Consider the following 18,863-nt stretch of genomic DNA (forward strand, 5'->3'; position numbering starts at 1 on the left):
TATGCGCATTTAGGTGAGTTATACAACCGATTGCAAATAAAAGTGTATGTGTACAATGTGCAAGATTTAAAAACAATTATACAAGTTGTTGTGCAAACAAACTACGTTTCCAAAGATATTTGGTCGCCAGAAAACAACAAAACTAGTTAAATGTTTAAGAGTCATATAAATGTTTATCAGAAAGCTAACATATTATCTTGAAGTGACTTCGCGTAGTTTTATAGCTTAGATTTTTAAGGTGTGGCAAACTAAAGGTAATCGGTCCAGCTTATTTGCCATTAAAAACAGGGGCAACTTTCCCATGAAAGTTTGGGTAATGTCGAATTTACTGTCTGAAATAGAATAGAGCCAGATACACCTTTTGAAGGTAATTAAGTATTATACATCAATGATAATTGTTTAGCCTTTATCCAAGCTGACACCAAGGTTTAGCTGCATAACCACTTACTCATTTAACAAAAGTACCATGTGGAACAAACTCAAATAGCATTACGCTTGTGTTGCGTTTACCGGATAAATGTGGTAAATCAAGAAACAGAGGTGGTTTAGCCACGCACATTTCTTACTTGCAGGCCTGTTCTGAACTGTTCCCAACACGGAACGAACTCAAATAGCATTATGCGTGTGTTGCGTTCGCCGGATAATAGTGGTAAATCAAGAAACAGAGGGCTCAGCCAACACGCACATTTCTTCTTGCAGGTCTCTTCTAAACTGTTCCCAACACGAATATTCATAACTGTTTGGTCCGACATGATAAACAGAAGAATTACAAATATTCGTTACTGCAAAACAATCCGCAACTAAAACGTAGATGAAAAAATAAATAGCGGTGATCAAAAATCGAGTTTCCTTTTTATCCAAGTTAATCACACGTACGGAGAAGAAGTCATCGGCGTATTTCTGTCTGTTTGGAAGAACTCGGGCGGACGATTGAAATAATTTCGGCAAAGGTTTTGATACATAACAAAGCTCAAAATATCTAAACGAATTTCTAGTGTACAAGGAAATAACAAACTGAGCCCGTTGATAAGCGGTGGATAAAGCAGTTGGTGTTGTCTGTTACAGGAAAAGAGAATACATGCATTAAAGGAACGTGGGAGGTTTGACGGGTCCCACCAATGTTTTTGCCCAAACCAGCTGACGAGTCAAACAAGTGTTTTTCGTTTTAGAACGATGGAAGTTAATTTGTCAAAATCAATTGGTACGTTGTTACTTTATTATTTCAGTTTTGTACTTTCAGGTTCTAGTCTACGTTTTTGGCATGTTGGAGTTTAGGACATTTGTTAGAATGTTAGATTAAACCTATTATGCCAAAAACGATTATTGGGAAATGACAGCAGCAATGATTTAAAAATTAACCACAGGAAAAAAAGCTGCAAATTTAGAAACATTTTTAATTTTAGAAACAAAACGTCATTCACCACCAACAGAAAAAAAGATGGATTCTACAAGTCTAAGAAAATTTGACGTTGTCATTGCTCTTGTTATGTGTGTTGTAATAGGATTAATAGTTGGTGGCTACGTTTTGGTAAGAACTGTTATTTTCATTTCTTACCATTACGCGTAATAGAAATGTAAACATAGTTTTTTTTATACACAGATGTTTAACGGAAAGTCAAACAATTTTCTCGGTAAGCTTTCGTGCCAAATTAACTAAAACCTCTTAGTTAAAATATTGTAACTAGCATGGCTTATTATTTTAGGTAAACAACAATTGCAGCAACTGGCAGCTGAAACTCAAAAAAGACTAAATCTATCGAAAGGTAAAGGGTATTTGATTCCAAAAAATTACCAATAACTTTCAACTAACGCAAATTCTTGAAATAATATAGATCAACAAGAACTACGTCAACTAGCAGCTGAATTGCAGAACAGACTGAATCTAACAAAAGGTAAAAAGTCTTTGAAACCAAAACAATTACAACATTTTACTTAATGCAACGTTTTGAAATGCTGCAGGAGAACAGGAATTACAACAACTAGCGGCTGAATTGCAGAAAAGATTGAATCTGACAGCAGGTATAATTCATCTTAGATTTAAATGACACAATTCTAAGAAGTCGATTGAAACAAAACGTTACGACTTCAAAATATAAATGTGACGAGTTTAGTCAAGTTGAGAGCGGGAAAATCTGTAAATCCATCGTTTTCATTGTAGTGGACATAAAATGACCTACCTTAGTTACTTTCTCCATTTGACAGGTCCACGAGGATTTCCCGGTCCCAAGGGAGACAAAGGCGACGCGGCGAAACAATGTGAATGTGATTCTGAAATCGAACTTCAAAGCGTGACTCAGCAATTACATAAGAGACTTGCAAGAGCTGAAGGTGGTTGAAAGTTAATTCAGAAACCAGTTAACAAGATCTCATAACGATGTTAATAAATTTATTGATCCCGTTGGAATTTGACTAATAAAAGTTAAAATATCCGAGGCCGAATTCAAAAGAATACTTTTATTTGGTCAAGACAAAAAGGCAATTGCCTTGTCCAGTAGCTATTTCCTTTTTTCATTGTTTATGTTCAGCTGCAATCAACCCAAAATCTTGTCGAGATGTTGCACCTCGCTATGCAAACGACACCGGCGGCGTTTATACGATTTATCCACTCACTGGAGGGCGACAGGGAGTTAAAGTTTACTGTGATTTTGTGACAAACAGCACCGAATGGCTGGTAGGGTGAATGCTTGTGCATTGAGTATAAAGGAAAAATACAAAAAGTAAATCAACAGGTGTTCCAGAAAAGGAAAGATGGGTCAGAAGACTTTGAGCGTGAGTGGGTTGATTACGTGAACGGATTTGGAAAACAAGATGGCAAATTCTGGTTGGGTAAGAGTTTCGCCATAACGTTCTCAATGGCTCTGATGTAATGAACCTTACCACAGCTACGTGCTAAGTAGGCAGCAAGTAGGCAATTGGCTGGGTTCTCACTTTAAGTTGCGAGCTGCGTTTTGAGAGGGGCAAAAAGTTACTTTTGTTGCACGTGCATGCATCTCGTAAGCCGTTTAAACACTTTTATCTCATCCGCATTTTACCGTTGTTATTGCGACCTACCTACTAGTTGTGGAGTATTTGATCTGTCAACATTGTCGCAAACCCCGTTTGCTTTCCAGGTCTTGAAAATCTGCACTTGATAACAAACAGTGGCGATTATGAAATGAGAGTTGACATGGAGGACTTTGATGGAATAAAATCTTATGCGCATTACGGGTGTAAGATTCGATTTTACAACAATCATGGTATTTAGACTAACCTGTGCCTGTCGCAACTATTTCAGGATATTTTCTGTTGGCCCAGGAAACGACTATGCTTTAACACAAGGCAGTTTTTCCGGACCAGCGGGTAAGTAAGTAAATAACTAGTTTTATTTTAGAATGTGCAAATGCGTGCACCAGTTATCTAAAAACGAGGGAAATCAAGTTTGTTATTTCTTGCAACCCACTGGTACAAGATTCTCCACAAAGGACAGAGATCAAGATACACATTCAGGAGGGAATTGTGCTCAGTCTTACAAAGGTGGTTGGTGGTTTACAGATTGTCATAGTGGAAATCCCAACGGATATTATTATGGTGGTCCACATGACTCATATGCTGATGGTGTTAACTGGTATTATTTCCGTGGTCACCACTATTCACTTAAAATAATGGAAATGAAAATCAGAAGAAAGTAAATGCATGTGCAGTTTTAAATAAAACGTTGCCTAGGCTTGTTTGTTTATTGTGTTTATGCTGCACGAACTGTATATATATGTATTTAATTGTGTTGAAACATGTGTATGAAGTATTCAACTTGACAATGTTTGTAATATTGTAAGACTTTGGCTTATTTACTGCTGGTAAGTTCTTAAATTGTATACACCGTCTTTATGTTAAAAACATGGACCATGAAACACATATATATTAAAATGGCGATTGGCGGCTATTTACGAAACACCTGGCATTATGCTTTAGTTTGTTGCTTGTCGGTCCGGGGAAAAATGCATTGAGCAATAAATTCGTTGTGAAAACTCGTTTAATGCGTTTCATTTCTCCACCACAAAGCACTGCAGGTCTAAACAACGTCAATTTTTAGGGAAATATATATGATTTCTACCAGACGCATAGCATAAACATTTTCTTTCACATGCGTGCAAACGTTTACAAACACGGTTGTCCAAACCCCACAAGATTACATTTGCTCTTGTATCAAGTGGATACAATGAAAAGCTTGTAAAAAGTTTTTGTAACTTGACTTTTAGGGGCGTTATAGTTTCAAAAACGTTGTTAACTTCGTTAATGACCAGTAGTAGGGATTGTCATGAAAGTATCACAAAACTCCTTAATCACAATTACTCCTCAGTCTTTTTAATTTTTCCTCACAACATAATATAGTTTGATGAATATTTAATTTTTCTGAATGAAAATTAATTAAAGCAAGCACTACAAAGGGCGTGGTGTGGAAGTATAGCTTAGCTTAAAATGAAAAATAAATGAAGTAATCAAATTTAAGACAACTATTTGTGAGTCTGACAAAAACAACAATCCAGACATAACTTCGTTAGAGCTCAGGAGAATTTAAATTTCAGGTATAAGTGCTTTATTTGATCTCACCGCAAGCAATTTCTCCTTCTGTGACAGTAGATGCAGCATTTGGACTAGACTTTCTGTTGAACGTTGATATGGCCCTCAAACACTTTTCACTGGTTTTGTTGTTTCTCGCTGCTGCAAGCGGTCACATAAACTTGGAATCATGCTCAGTGAGTTTTCAGTGTGGAAGTTTGCATGAAGTGTTTCAAAGATCTTCATCGGATAATAATCAATCAAACACAGCCAAAATGCCAGGCTTCGGTCGAGGGCCACCAGGCAAAAGAGGTAAGACAAATATAAGGTACTGTACTTAAATATGAAGGCAACAAAAGTGTATTTAACACTTAGGCTACATCTTAATACTCAAATACGTAGTTGTTGGCTGGTGAAAAGAAAATGTTTGTGAAAAAAACTAATGCCGATTTCAAAAAGAATATGTGCAAACATTCTGACTTTTTCGTCCATCTCTTTATTTCGGTAGGCTAAGTACAAGGCTGATAAACAAGTTATTTGCTAGGTCCACGGGGATTCTCCGGCCCTAAGGGAGACAAAGGCGACGCGGCGGAACAATGCGAATGTGATTCTGAAATCGAACTTCGAAACGCGTTGCGGCAACTACAAGAGAGACTCGCAAGAGCTGAAGGTGGTTGAAAGTCAATTCACACATCAGTTAATAAGATCTCAAAGTTATGATAGCAAACGCTTTGGTCGTGTTCGAAACTTTAATAAAACCCGAGGCCGACCTCAAAAGGATATTTTTATCGGGACAAAAGAAAAGGGCACTTTTGCCTTGTACTGTAGATATTTTCTATTTCCATCGTTTATGTTCAGCTGCAATCAACCCAACGTCTTGTCGGGATGTTGCACCTCGTCATCCAAACGACACCGGCGGCGTTTACACGATTTATCCGCTCACTGGAGGGCGACAAGGAGTAAAAGTTTACTGCGATTTGGTGACAGACGGCGGTGGATGGCTGGTAGGGTGAAATTTTATACATTGATTATACGATTATACAGCAAAAATGCAAAAAAATTATTAACAGGTGTTTCAGAAAAGAAAAGATGGGTCAGAAAACTTTAACCGTGGATGGGTTGATTACGTGAACGGATTTGGGAAACTAGATGGCGAATTCTGGTTAGGTAAGAGTTCAGAAGCATAGCACGGGGCACAACTGTCGACCAAATGTTCTAAATTGTTCACAGCATGAAACTATTTGCTTTTTTTTAAATCAACCAAGCAAATAAGATAATATGTTATATAAAACATGTATGGCCACCTGGCATTCGCTGCGATAACGTTTTTAATAGCTCTGATGTAATGCAACTTACAACAGCTGAGTGACAAGGAGGCAGTTTCTTGCTCGAACTGGCTGATTTCGTACATCGAATTGTGGGTTGTTTTTCGAGCAGGACCCGTTTTGTGCCGTACTGGACGTTACTGTTGCGGAGTATTTGACCTGTCAACATTGTCGCCAACCTCGCTTGTTTTCCAGGTCTTGAAAACTTACACTTGATAACAAGCAGTGGCGAATATGAAATGAGAGTTGATATGGAGGACTTTGAGGGAAACAAATCTTTTGCCTTTTACGGGTATGTACAGGATTCCGTTTTACAACAAGAGTGATGCTTCAAACTAAACCATGCCTTGCGCAACTATTTCAGGATATTTTCTGTTGGTCCAGGAAACGATTACGCCTTGACACAAAGCAGATTTTCCGGACCAGCAGGTAACTCAGTGATCTCTCGCTTTATTTTAAAATTGAAATGTGTACCAGTTATTTGCAACAGAACTGCGTTAACTGTGGATAATTTTGTCAATATCTTTTGCTGTTTGTTTGTGATTACAGGGAATGGAATGCAACCTAATGGTACCAGATTCTCAACCAAAGACAGAGATCAAGATACACATTCAGGAAATTGTGCTCAGACCTATAAAGGTGGTGGATGGTTCACAAATTGCCACAGTGGAAATCCTAACGGATATTATTATGGTGGTCCACATGATTCATATGCTGATGGTGTGTGCTGGAGGCCGTTTCGTGGGTATTACTACTCACTTAAAACAATAGAGATGAAAATCAGAAGAAAATAAATACATGTGCAGTTTCAATCAAAACGTTGCCTTGGCTTGTTTGTTTAATGTGTTCATGGTGTATGTAATTGTGCTGTAACAATTGTACAAAGTATTTAACGTAAAATGTTTATAGTATTGATTTTCGCTGATTTATAGCTGGTAAGTCCTTGAAATTTAGGCAGCGTTTTTGTATGTCCAATCAGACATCAATATAACCAAGCATTGAGAAACACACATCACAAAACATGACAGATTATAGTCAGAAAAAGACCATTGTCTGCCTGATGGTTTCATTGCGTATAGTAAACCTTAACACCTTCAGAGATTTGTCTCACCTTTGCTCATGTTGGTTGAAGGCGACGGTCAGCGACCCACTGGAACTAGATTCTTCACAAAGGACGGAGATCACTTAACCACTTACATTTATAAATTAAATACCGTCAGAAATTTTCACGTATGTTAAAAAACTTCGTAAATTTAGTTACAATTTAAGTGTAACCAACGCCACTAGCAATTCCATGCAAAAAATTAGAAACGAGAATCGAAATCTGTCTTTTGTGCAATTATTTCCAGCTAAACTTGGTCGCATTTATAAAACAGAAAAAATGTAAAATACCGACGCCTTTTGTAAAGTTAGAATTATAAAAATGCAGAAATTGTTTGTTGTGGTTCGCATCGGGTGTGCTTGCACGAATGTCTTTTAGTATTAGGAAGAAAACTGTCATGAAAAATATCAAAAAGTAAAAATAATTTCAGAGCGTTCCAGATACTTAAGCCAGGATCGTCTGTGTTTTTCCAAGCGTGCAAAGCAAGTAGAAACTTCAAACAGTAATTTACAAAATAAACTCAAATCGGAGAGTTCAGCAACATGCTTGTAGGTCAACATGCACCGTTGCATTGAACTAGTGGCCCAAAAACGGGGACAGGAAACTTATCTTTTTGTCTGCATCAGGGTGTAACAAGTACTCATGCGGGTCGACCCCGTCGTAGCACCACCTCACGTTGTCTCGTTGTCAACAAACCGCCATTTAAGGAGTTCCTTTAATTTACAATGGATTTTTAAAGTAAAGTCAAAATCGCAGAAAAAGTTTTTGTAAACCTAAAAACAATGACAAACGTTTTACAAAATTAACACAAGTTTTCCGGTTCCATGCTAGTCCCTATTTCGAGCCCACGTAAAAAATCAACTTCAAAAAGAATAGAACCTCATCAGTTGACAGGGACCGCCTGCTAAAATTAGATGTTTCGGTTACGGCTGAGAGCCATTATGAGCTTTGGCCGCTATTAGACAGTAATCAGGTATTTGTCGCGCTAAAAATATGCCATTTGCATGAGGTTATCTAACTTCGACTGTTTGCGGAAAACATCCAAATCGGTTTAGTTCAGCAAGATTCAGACGGATATTCGATTTCGGCTATAACCTTTAAACATTTGTTGCAACAATAGATTTTAGCTTTTCAGACACGAAAGGCCTTAGAACGCCCACAAACGCAAAACAAAACCGAAACAAAGGAGGACCAGTGTTACCAAACGCAGCAAACCTCCATAAGCAGAAGAAACGACCCAGGAAATGTGGTTGTTGGTGGCCATGTGATCGACAGTTTTCCTGTGCCTTGAAACCTCACTGCAATTCTTGTTAATGCAAGGGCATCTCTGGAACTCTTAATGAAAATGCTGACATGCATAAAACGCATGGAAGAACTTTACCCAACACAACGGCGCTAGTTGGGTGCTCAAGTGGCGAAACAACACAAAAAATAAGAGTGCCCTGAAGCGACATTTGCATTAACCTTGCCGCAGAACGCAAACCGCAATAAAACGCTGTAATTGTGGTTGAAATTCCATTGAAGCGATTTCAGGCTGTTGCAACGAACCCCCAACGTCGTTTGTTGGATGTTAATTCAATTCCAACGGTTCTTTGAAATAGTTTAATTCTTATGTTTCTGTTAAATATACGAAAGGTTCCAATAATGTACCTTAGTGCATCTGACGACCTTAGCAGTAAACCAATAAAGATTATGATTAGTAAAACCACATATCCATAATATAAGATAAACTGTTTTCAACTGAGTGATTAATCGACGTTTAAGTATGTGAAAATGTCGGTATTGTCATATACGTTTCGGTATTATCACACATGTTTTCAAATATTGTGTTTTCTGACTCACTTAGAGGTTTCAGTTACAAATACACGGACACCCACAAGACAATATTTGTCATTGCTATGTACTTGTTTGCTTTGTGCGTTGTTTACTGAAGTCTGGTTAACACAACACACAGCAATGGTAAGAACGGGACACTCCTGCTGTTCTGAATCATAAGTGCAATTTACACAAAACTTTAAGTGTCTCTAACACAGCGGCCATGTAGCGGATTACAAAAATAAACAAACTTTGACGTAGTAATTTATCAGAAGTGAGCCTTATCCATACGATAGTTTCTATCGTGGACAGTAAAGTTCCAGTTTAACCAATTAGGCAGGATTTTCTTGACAACATTAACGTTTTTTTCAGGTCGTTAGACGTTTTAGTGATTAGGAACCCAATTTGAATAACAGACAAGCGATAATACAAACCGCTTTAGTAGTAAGCATGATTTGAAAGGCCACATTTGGACAAGAACATCGATAACTGCCAGAGAAACAATTACCAGAAAAAGCGGATAAATGGCAGAAAAAGGCAGAGAATCTCATGTTCAGTAGCTGTTCACTTGTAGCAGATACACAGACCAGGCGAAGATCGCTGCAACATGGCTCGAATATTAACGATTGTTATCTTTCTGCTGCCGACATTGGGAAGCTACGTAATAACGCCACTGAATGGCTTCAAGGCCATAAGGACGTGCAAGACTTTTGACGAAGCGAAAGAACCAGAATGTGCAAGGTTTTGCATCACAAAGGAGAGGCCAGAGTTCAACAGGTCCGTGGCAGGTAGGTTTAAAACATTTGGTAAATATTACATTAGAATGGTTTATGTGCTGGCTTGCTTGTTGTCTGTATTCTATCAACAAGGATTCTAAAATGGCACTCTGAATCAATCGACGAGTTCGAATTTTTTTGGCTTCTTGCAACAAATTGCGATCTTTTTAATTTCTTTGCGATGCATTATTTTATGTTGTGGCCTGTGTGTTCTATATTCGGTCAGCGTGGACGCTCAAAACGATAACGCTTTAAATTAATTCAGCGAGCTCACAAATATGTTTTGGCTTTTTTCAAGAAATTTAGATTTATTTGAGATGCACTAGGAAACAAACTAAGCCAATATCAACAAAAGTCAAGTTGCATAAACTTTAAGGAAACGCATTTTCAGCCATTACAAACGTTTGAGTCACACGTAGCATCTCTCCACAGAACCCACACAAAATCAAACACTGTTTGCTAAACTCAACAAATCTCATTATTGTTTCGGAGTAAAGTTCAATTAAATGATTTTCAAACTTCATGTGCATATTTGGACAAGTTTATCGGTTGTTTGCGCTGAACATGTAAAGCCAATAAAGATATTAGTCACGACCCACTGACATACATATGTTCATGCTTATAGTAGTGTGAATAACATCATTGATATTTTAAATGCATTTATAAGAAGCCAGCTAACCAATCAAGAAGAACGTATGATTTTTTGCAAACTACATGAAAGTAACAAAGATTGGTTTAAAAAAGTTTTTAGAAATTCTTGTGACATTAAATTCCATGGTTGCTAAGATATATTAAGATTTAATCTCAAGTTTGTGTGTTTACCTGTGTCCTAATAAGGGCGCAGCAAAAGTAATAATGACGCATACTAAGGCGTTCACCAAGATTCGCTTGTTATGGAATAAACACCTCCGGATAGATTTTCCGATCGTTAATCGCAGTGATCTTCGCCGCAATCATTTGTCAACGTCACACACGCTACATTTGGCGGGAGTTTGACGGACGCTAATTGGACTGCCTGGAAAGACTATCGAATAAGTTCACCAGCGAACCACTTTTACGTCAGCAAACCCAAAATTTATAATAGAGATCTTCAGCGAAGGGATCCGACGTCTACTTAAGGTTTACATGTTCAATTTGAGCCACATTTAGACGTTTTAACTTTAAAGGTCTGGCGAACGACGCACAAAGTAGACCACATCTTGGCATCAGACATGGTGGTCTAAGTATTAAACGGAGTGAGAGGTTTTATGTTGTTATGATTTGATCTATCCGTTATCGCCGCAATTTAATTGCATGGTTAGGCGCATGAATTAGCGGATGTGAGAAACATTCAGTCCATTTTTTGAAACATTGCAAATTTTTGTTCAACGAATAACGGAGCCTGTTTGAGAAGTCAACCCTTCTGCACCATGGTAAAAACGTCAGATAACATTTATATGATTAGTATGGTTAATTATATGGTTAATTTTTTTACATCATTTGACACGCACATGTTCTTCTTCATAACACTTGATTAATATCCTTGAAAAGTAGCCACAGCTTTACAACGTGAATGTTTTGAAAGTTCTGAATTGTACTTTTGAAAACAAAGTATGTTTTTGGTTTCAGCAAGCATACGGGTGCTAGCTCGATTGTTTCGCTACGAAATTGTTTCCTACGACAAGAACAGCGAAACATTATCGTGGAACACGAAAGGAGTTCAGGAAAGCTTAAAAAACAGCTTGGACAACGTGACTGTCACCGCATACCACTGGAAACAGTAAGCAAGTAACAGAAATACGGAACTGTAATCCAATAGTTACGTATTTTAACTAACTCACATCATAACATATGTACTGTAGTTTACTATTCCAAAAACCTTTGGTAAGGCTCATCAGCTGGCAATTATGCAGCTGTCTTGTGCATTTATGAGAGCAATGGAAACGGTCCTTGAAATCCTAATCAGTCGTTTGTGGTTTTGTCATCTATCCAACCGTTTTCCTCTAATCATGAACCACTCTTTTCAATAATGCTTGACCGCGTATAGTTTATTAACATCACCATGCAGTAAAGCAAACCTCCGAAGCGGTCGTTTGTTGTTTTAGTATTTGACGGTTTTCGTAGAACTTTAATCAACAGTTTGGACAACGTACCACACCAAGCAACAGCGTGGGGCAAATAGGATTATAGTTTACGCTTGGTTTGATGTACGCATCATATCGACTGTCAAAGAACAGCTTTACTAGAAATCGTAGCAGACGCGCAAACAAGTGAAATAAGTCGAAACCAGCAAATGTTTCAGCATATTCGAGTTCTCATTTTGTTTCCACCTTCACACTAAAGCTTTTTCAAAACAACGATTTCGTTGTATTAACGTTATTCAGACTAGATGTAATACAAGTGAAACTTATGACTAATGTTTGACGTCAGTTGGCGGTCTTATTCAAAATTCTGTTGTGACTGGTTCCATCGCACACAAGTACAGCTGCAATGACGTCTTTGTGTGTCATTCGAATCTTTTTTCTCTTGACTGAAAAATCCAACATGCTTGATATGTAAAGATGGGTTGTTTGCACGTTTAGCGCTAAGGAAGGCCGACTGGAACTCACAGAGTCGGGACGGCCGATTATGAGTTGTTGTGGAGTTCCTCTGACGAAGAATCATTGCAAGGTTGCGTTTGATCACCCCGGTGAACTTTTCGTCTCAATGACCTTAAACAAGTTGAGGTTGGGTGCAGAAGTGAGCGCTTACAGATACGGTAAGTATTAGCATAACAGGGCATCATGTTTTCTCGTCCCCTGATTGGATACAGTTTCACACTGCTTGTGTGCTAATGAAAGTATCTATTAGCTTCTAATGGTTTATCAACGTAAATAACATAATAGCCTATACCTGGCGTTTAAAAATCGCCAATGCGTAAAATGTGTTTTTCTACCTCGTGATTAGAGATATTTGATAACTTTATGTGTAGCCTAGTTGATGAACAAATCAACACATATGATCCAAATCAAAGTCAAATTGGTGCCATCATTGCATGCCGGATTTAAATCATAACAACATTTAAATGCATGCAGCAGTCTGTTCTGCATTTACGATAAATAAAAAGAGCATTGTACTTCACAAGAAACCCAATCACAATTTTACCATATAGACCCCTAAAGACAGATAAACCAGAACATTTAAACGGTCAATTAGTGCAAACATGCAAATATTGGACATTGTCGACACAAAATAAGAACCAGTTGTTAATAAGATACATCAATATGTTTTAAGCACCACTCTGCTGGATGTTAAATAACGTATACGCACACAAAGTTTACGAAAAATTGCCCAACGGCGAAAAAGTTTATTTTAGAACCCGTTTCTTCGCAACCTAAACGCTTTAAAGTTGATCCAATTTTTTCCAGCTGAACGGGGAACAACTAATTATACAAACCACTGGGGTGTGTAGGGTGATAGGGGACCGGGGGCTGCAGTGAAGTGGGATGTTACCCCAACAGAAATTGGTGATCGGAAACGAGGCCCCTTGTGTAGATTACAAACAAATGTTGCTGGGTGGCGTTTTGCTCATTATACATCAGTGATTCCTAAACGTTTAGGAAATGATTCATTTAATTTTTAAAATACCTCCAATCTTCTAAAAATGCCAATTGTTGCTCACCACGCATCAGTGATTCTCAAACGTTGAGCAAAATTTCAAAATACCTTGAAGGTTCTAAAATTGGCTAATTGTAGCCTTCTTGGTGATTTCACAAGTCTTTAAAAGGGGTACGCATACAAAAAGGTTTGAAACCATGAACATAACGCAACGAGGAAGTGTGCGTGGGTATGAAGTAGTGGATTCGTGGTTGTTTTATTACTTGCACAATCGAAACGAAAGATTGCAACCTGATTGTCTGACTGTTAAATTTTTGAGGTAATTTTCGCCATTTAATATTTGACATACGATACTGTTACACAGTTTCAACGTAGCAATTTCACGGTGATTATGCTCTTTTCTTAAACGTCAAAAGTGCCTCAATATAACATAAATCCGAAATTTGTTTCAAGTCCTCTACTTTCACTGCAACTACACAAATATATTTCTGTTTTAGTTTATTATCGTTACGAAACGATATGCCCTGAAATCAAACCCAGCGACAAGGAGGTCGCGTGCATCGTGCTGGATAAAAAGACGGGTGCAATAAAACAGAAGACCATGATCGTGGGATTCGCGAACACTGGAGGCCAAGATAGTCGATTTCAAACAGAAGTAGAAATGTGTTCCTTTTCCTTGTCAGCAGGTAAAATCAGCCGTTGAATAGTTGGTTTTGCCTATAAACAGCCTCAGAAATGTAGTAGGAAAGACGCTTGGTTTGTTATATACCTGAATGACAACAGTAAATGCCAAACGTTGTAATATTTGAGTTGTACAAGTTTTACATCAAACTTGTGGTTTAAGGTAGGCCACTTACGGCACATATATCCAAGCAGTTTATAGTCTTAATATTGTTCACGTAACAGACCGTGGGAGTAATACCAGACTTAAGGCGCCTTGTTGGGAGAACTGTAATAATTCTGTGGTGTAAATATAAAAACAACTTTGCAAGGAGGATCTATAAAAAATATAGCCGGTATATTCCGTCAGTCGACCGCCACAACAACACTTCGTGGCAATAGGCTACAACTCGCCGTTTAGGCTACGCCAAGGAATACCAAACAAACTATAGCCACCAGACAAGTTAATTGATACAATAGCTCATGAGCAGGAATTTAACATTGACAAATGGGGTTCTGGGCTCTAATTATAACTACCTGACAAAAACTCCTCCAACAAACCTCTTTGGTGCATATATGGGCCGCATGTGATGTTTTGGGTTGGTAAAACCTTCCGTAGAAGCGATCGAGCAGGTGCATATATGGAGCGTATGCAGAAAGTAAACAGTATGATAGTTAGGGGGAAACGCAAGAGTGAACATTGCTTCTTGCTCCTTAATCAATTTGAATGGGTAATGGTCTAAATCGGGTAAACCCGTACATGGAAAATCGGGTAAACACGATTAGGCTACCTGCAAAGAAAGTTATCCATGTTCTGTGAAAAATTTGTTTTCCAAGCCGGCAGTCCTGTTTTTCATGAGAAAAGTGTAGACATTTTGTCAAAAAACGTGATTATTAGCATCGTACTATTAATGTTTATGGACCAATTAAATATCAAAATATTTAATACTAAACGATATGTGATTCAACGCAAAATCAAATTTAATGAGCCTTTTCAGCATCATGAAAACACAACTGATTTTTTCCCTGTACAGTTGTAGAACTTGTTCAAATAAACCTGTGGAAATTTGAATTTGTTTCCATGTCTCAGTGCTAGACCAGGGTGTGGAAGACTTGTTTGACTTATACTGCTCTCTAGTGATTTCATTTACAGGAGGTTAAATCCTAATAGCCAATAAAGCTAAAACATACCAAATTCATTTGACAGAAATCGCCAAACACGGGATTGGCGTGAAAAGGTTGGATGGTATTTTTGGAAAGAAACTGGTCGACGCAACAGACTATTTGCAAACTCAGGAGCAAATCTGTCCAACTTGTAATTGTACCAAAGAGAAATTTAGTCCTGGAAATCCGACAACGTTCAAGCCGAAAGACCAAGCAAAATGTTTTCACTTCGTAACAGGAGAAATTTTAAAACCGAAAGTTTACTGCCTTCTACCACCAGGTTAGTTTTCTATCAGAACTTTTTTATTGTGATAAGACCACAACTTTTAGACCTATAAGGTCTGGAGAGCCGTTGGATAGGAACACTAACCTATAAGGCTCATCTCTCGTCACCAACTGCACTGAGGTAGAAACAGTGTTCACTGTCTACAGCTTATCATTCACTGGCTTGATGCCTTTACATTTTTTTTTATTGTGGCTTGGTTTAAAATTAGTGATGCTTACAACCGTAATGTCACTTTATTATTATAGTTATGTTTAAATATCTTCGTGATATAACCCTTGATTTTTCGCAAATGTAAGGAGCAACTTTTTTTGCATGTATGAAGACATGTTAATTGATGGTATTTATTCCAGAGGTCAGAGCAGAAACGATTGGGGAGCAATATCAAAGTCACACAGAGTACAAACAAGACTACACAATTCCATGCCTGATAGGCGGATTGGCGCTAGTTTTCATGGCACTTCTGGCAGTTGTATGCTGGCGTAGACATGCCAAAAGGAAGCGTAAAGAGAAAAAACAACGTTGGTCCGAAACGGTAAGATCAAAGAAGTAGAGCCACATAAAAATGTGGTAATCAATAACACGTGCGTCAGTTCAGGCCATGTAAGGGTAAACCTGGACACTCATACGCAATATATTTCAGGTTCATCACAGAAACTATTGAAATTGTTAGAAACAAGCCAAAACTTATAACTGCAGAGATACACGATCGCGTATTGTTGTGTCCTGTGTTTTTTAAAAGCTTTATTTGTTTGTGAGCAGAAATGTTGGTATCAAACCGATCTTTTCTCGATTGTTTAGGTATAAAATCTAAAAACGTACTTCAAACAGTACAAATTCTTTTTTAGAATGAAAAACCCGATGTAAATGAAGACATCGCCTTGATTACAACGATGCATAGCAGAAATGAAACTCTTTAGCGCCAGACAGCGAGCAGTGTCAAAAACAACTTTCCGAATTTTGTAAATTGGCAATGCTGTGTTTTTCTTCGTCTCAAAAGGTTATCCCTAGATTTCTGAGCAGAGCTTGTATTGTACATTCTGGCGTGGCACGGTTTGGAAGAACGTTCGTTTTAATTCCACTGGTCTCTACCTTTTCAACAAAAGTCTCCATAACCCAATCGCGAAAGATTACGTTTAATGAAGAAAGCTGTTATTACCGGAGGTTTACTGCCGTAACCTACTTTACAACATTATCTACTAGATGTGTTGATGGCTTTCTATTACAAGAAACGAAGTAACGCCATTGCTTGCGAAACACAATGTTGTCGTAGTCATGTTTTGCTTTAACATCCTCCACAACGATATGCTCTAGCGTTTGCAGCGTATATAGAAGATATGTCAATATGTTTGGCCTTCTGGTAAAATATCGGGTTTCACCAATTATATAGCCTAGGTACACTGCTTGCTGAAAACAAAATACAAGTAGTTAAAATGGTTTTGGCAGCAGACAGTCAATGTGAACAACTTTTGAGCAAACTTACCATGACAATGTATCACTTGTGTGTTGGTGTGCTTGTCTGAAAATATCATTAAATAAGAACGTGAGATGTTGTTCCTTGTCACGTTTTGCAAAAGCAAGATCACAAATTTTATGTTTTTCAAACTTGATAAAATATGGTAAATACATCGTAATGCAGAGGTTCCAAATCGCTGTTGCCATCACGGTCGTTTCAACTGTATTCGTTCGTAAACACCGCGGGCTGTTGATTTCAATAATCGCTTGGAAAAACGCAATCCATCACACCAAGACTGGCATAGTTAGCACATCCTATTATGTTACATGAGAAAATAAAAACAACAATTAAATTAGCGTTGGTGATTGGCTAAGGTGATCACAACAGGAGTCAGAAAAGATGACCATAGAGTCATTAGAAAACGCTTTTCGTGGTAGCCACCTGTCGTTTCCGACAAATCAAAACAGAAGCATTGCTGGCAGAAAAGCGGAAGCAGACCCAGGCAAGAACAAAAGATAAATTACCGCCACGAGCTGTTTACGGTCTGTATTGGGCAAATGACCAGAGTGACCATTTCCTATAAAACTCAAGTAGCCCCAAGTCATCAATAAGAAAAACAGACAGGTTGTAAAACTAAACTCCATTTATTGAAAATATGGACGGAAAAAATTACCTGATTTTTAGACCTTGAGAATAAAACTGTGTCACAAATCCAAATTAATAACCAGATGGCTAATAGACGTTCCCCAATCCGTAAAAATAAACGGCAAGGAGCATTACAGTGCCTGGTTCTGTATTGGACAATGACGGAAGTGACACATTCATGTACCTAAATTAGGCAACAAATCATAATCACACGTCATCGATTTTCTTCAGACGGAAATTGCTTTTACCTTTGTTGCCCGGTTCAAAATTATTTCAACATGATTATGCAACCAAATACGGTTGCCTAGAACACGTAGGAGGAAAAAGCTTCAAAGAAAATAGCTGTATCTCAAGCGGCCTCGTCAAAAGTTTTAAGTGGATATTGCCAAACAAATTGAAGTTTAGGATCAAAAAGATAAATGGTGATACTTACATTATGAAGTGAAATCACACTATTCCAAATTGCCAACATGTACATGATTCGACTTTTCCTCTACCCGAAATGTAAAATAGACAAAAGGTAAAAACAAACGCTTAACAGTCTCCTGTTCTGCATTAGCAATGACCAAAGTGGCATTTTCCTTCAACTTAGCTTCCAAGTCTGCATTTAGAATCACGCTATTATTAGTTAGTTAATACCAAATGGCTACAACCTCGGTCTTAACCTTTAACAGGACAGGTATATAAAATACTTAAAATTACTGCAACGAAATGATGTGAGACATAACCGCATTTTTTGACCTTCAGGAAAAATATAAATACAAACACATACCAAGAAAAATGACTACAAGGCAATTGGCTGGACATTTCTGCACCAAAACAATAAGTTCAAACGTCTGTAAGTTAGGCTTGTGATAGCATTTCCGACACATTTGTTTAATGCAGTTTTCCTGACTAGTGTAGACGGATGTCTTGTAAATGCAAATTCATAATCTGCAAAAAAGTGTCACTTCTGCAAGTACTGATATAACATCGGTGGCACACAACTCATTGAGAAACTCAATATGCGAAAACTTCTGTCAAAATTTTGTTATAAGACAGTGGTTGCCGTGTGCCACGAACAATTTTCAGTGGACCACAGAACGATTTCAACTTTGTGTATAATATGATAAATAGGCTGCCATTTTTGCTTGTGACAGAATGGAAGTATTTTCAATGTTCGGCACTTTGTGGTGAGCCACGAAGCTACTTAGGTCATAACTAATCTAGGCCAGGAAGTACAAAAAAATGGAAACCACTGTCTTAATACATTACTGAATAGTGAAGGTAAAACTGACAACTCTCTTCTCGTTGTAGTGTCATGCAATCTTAATTGCTGGAATCTTCATCTATCTAAACAGTTTGTTTTGGTAAGCATTTTGCAAACACGGATATTTATACAGTATTTTAACAAAACAAAACCGAGTCACATCAAAATCTGCGATCAGAAGACACACTTTCGAAACGAACATGCAAAGTAAAAGCTAAATTCGCTAGGAGTGCACATGAGCTGTTGGAAGGGAAAAACTTTGGGTTTCATTTGTGA

At 37.8% G+C, this 18,863-nt stretch overlaps 3 protein-coding genes across 3 annotated transcripts; all 3 read left to right on the forward strand.

Annotated features, from left to right (window-relative positions):
* The first annotated feature begins 1,438 nt into the window (after positions 1-1,438).
* LOC145219943 (microfibril-associated glycoprotein 4-like) lies at positions 1,439-3,668 on the forward strand. The gene is made up of 10 exons (XM_080087239.1): positions 1,439-1,528; positions 1,601-1,631; positions 1,704-1,763; positions 1,833-1,892; positions 1,960-2,019; positions 2,203-2,328; positions 2,526-2,671; positions 2,730-2,826; positions 3,111-3,209; positions 3,532-3,668. The coding sequence occupies exons 1-10, from the start codon at positions 1,439-1,441 to the stop codon at positions 3,666-3,668; spliced, it is 906 nt and encodes a 301-aa protein (XP_079943365.1).
* A 987-nt stretch (positions 3,669-4,655) lies between these two features.
* On the forward strand, positions 4,656-6,958 carry LOC145219944 (microfibril-associated glycoprotein 4-like). The gene is made up of 7 exons (XM_080087240.1): positions 4,656-4,848; positions 5,081-5,206; positions 5,395-5,540; positions 5,607-5,703; positions 6,057-6,153; positions 6,226-6,290; positions 6,411-6,958. The coding sequence occupies exons 1-7, from the start codon at positions 4,656-4,658 to the stop codon at positions 6,653-6,655; spliced, it is 969 nt and encodes a 322-aa protein (XP_079943366.1). The 3' UTR covers positions 6,656-6,958.
* Positions 6,959-9,207: 2,249 nt separating this feature from the next.
* Positions 9,208-16,791, forward strand: LOC145220712 (uncharacterized). The gene is made up of 7 exons (XM_080087953.1): positions 9,208-9,566; positions 11,163-11,313; positions 12,116-12,291; positions 13,628-13,816; positions 14,998-15,234; positions 15,591-15,772; positions 16,086-16,791. Exons 1-7 carry the CDS (start codon positions 9,386-9,388, stop codon positions 16,155-16,157), a joined length of 1,188 nt encoding a protein of 395 aa, XP_079944079.1. The 5' UTR covers positions 9,208-9,385; the 3' UTR covers positions 16,158-16,791.
* The last annotated feature ends 2,072 nt before the right edge of the window (positions 16,792-18,863 follow it).

The sequence above is a fragment of the Phallusia mammillata genome, chromosome 3 (genome assembly GCF_965637545.1).
Source record: "Phallusia mammillata chromosome 3, kaPhaMamm4.hap1.1, whole genome shotgun sequence".
NCBI lineage: Eukaryota > Metazoa > Chordata > Ascidiacea > Phlebobranchia > Ascidiidae > Phallusia > Phallusia mammillata.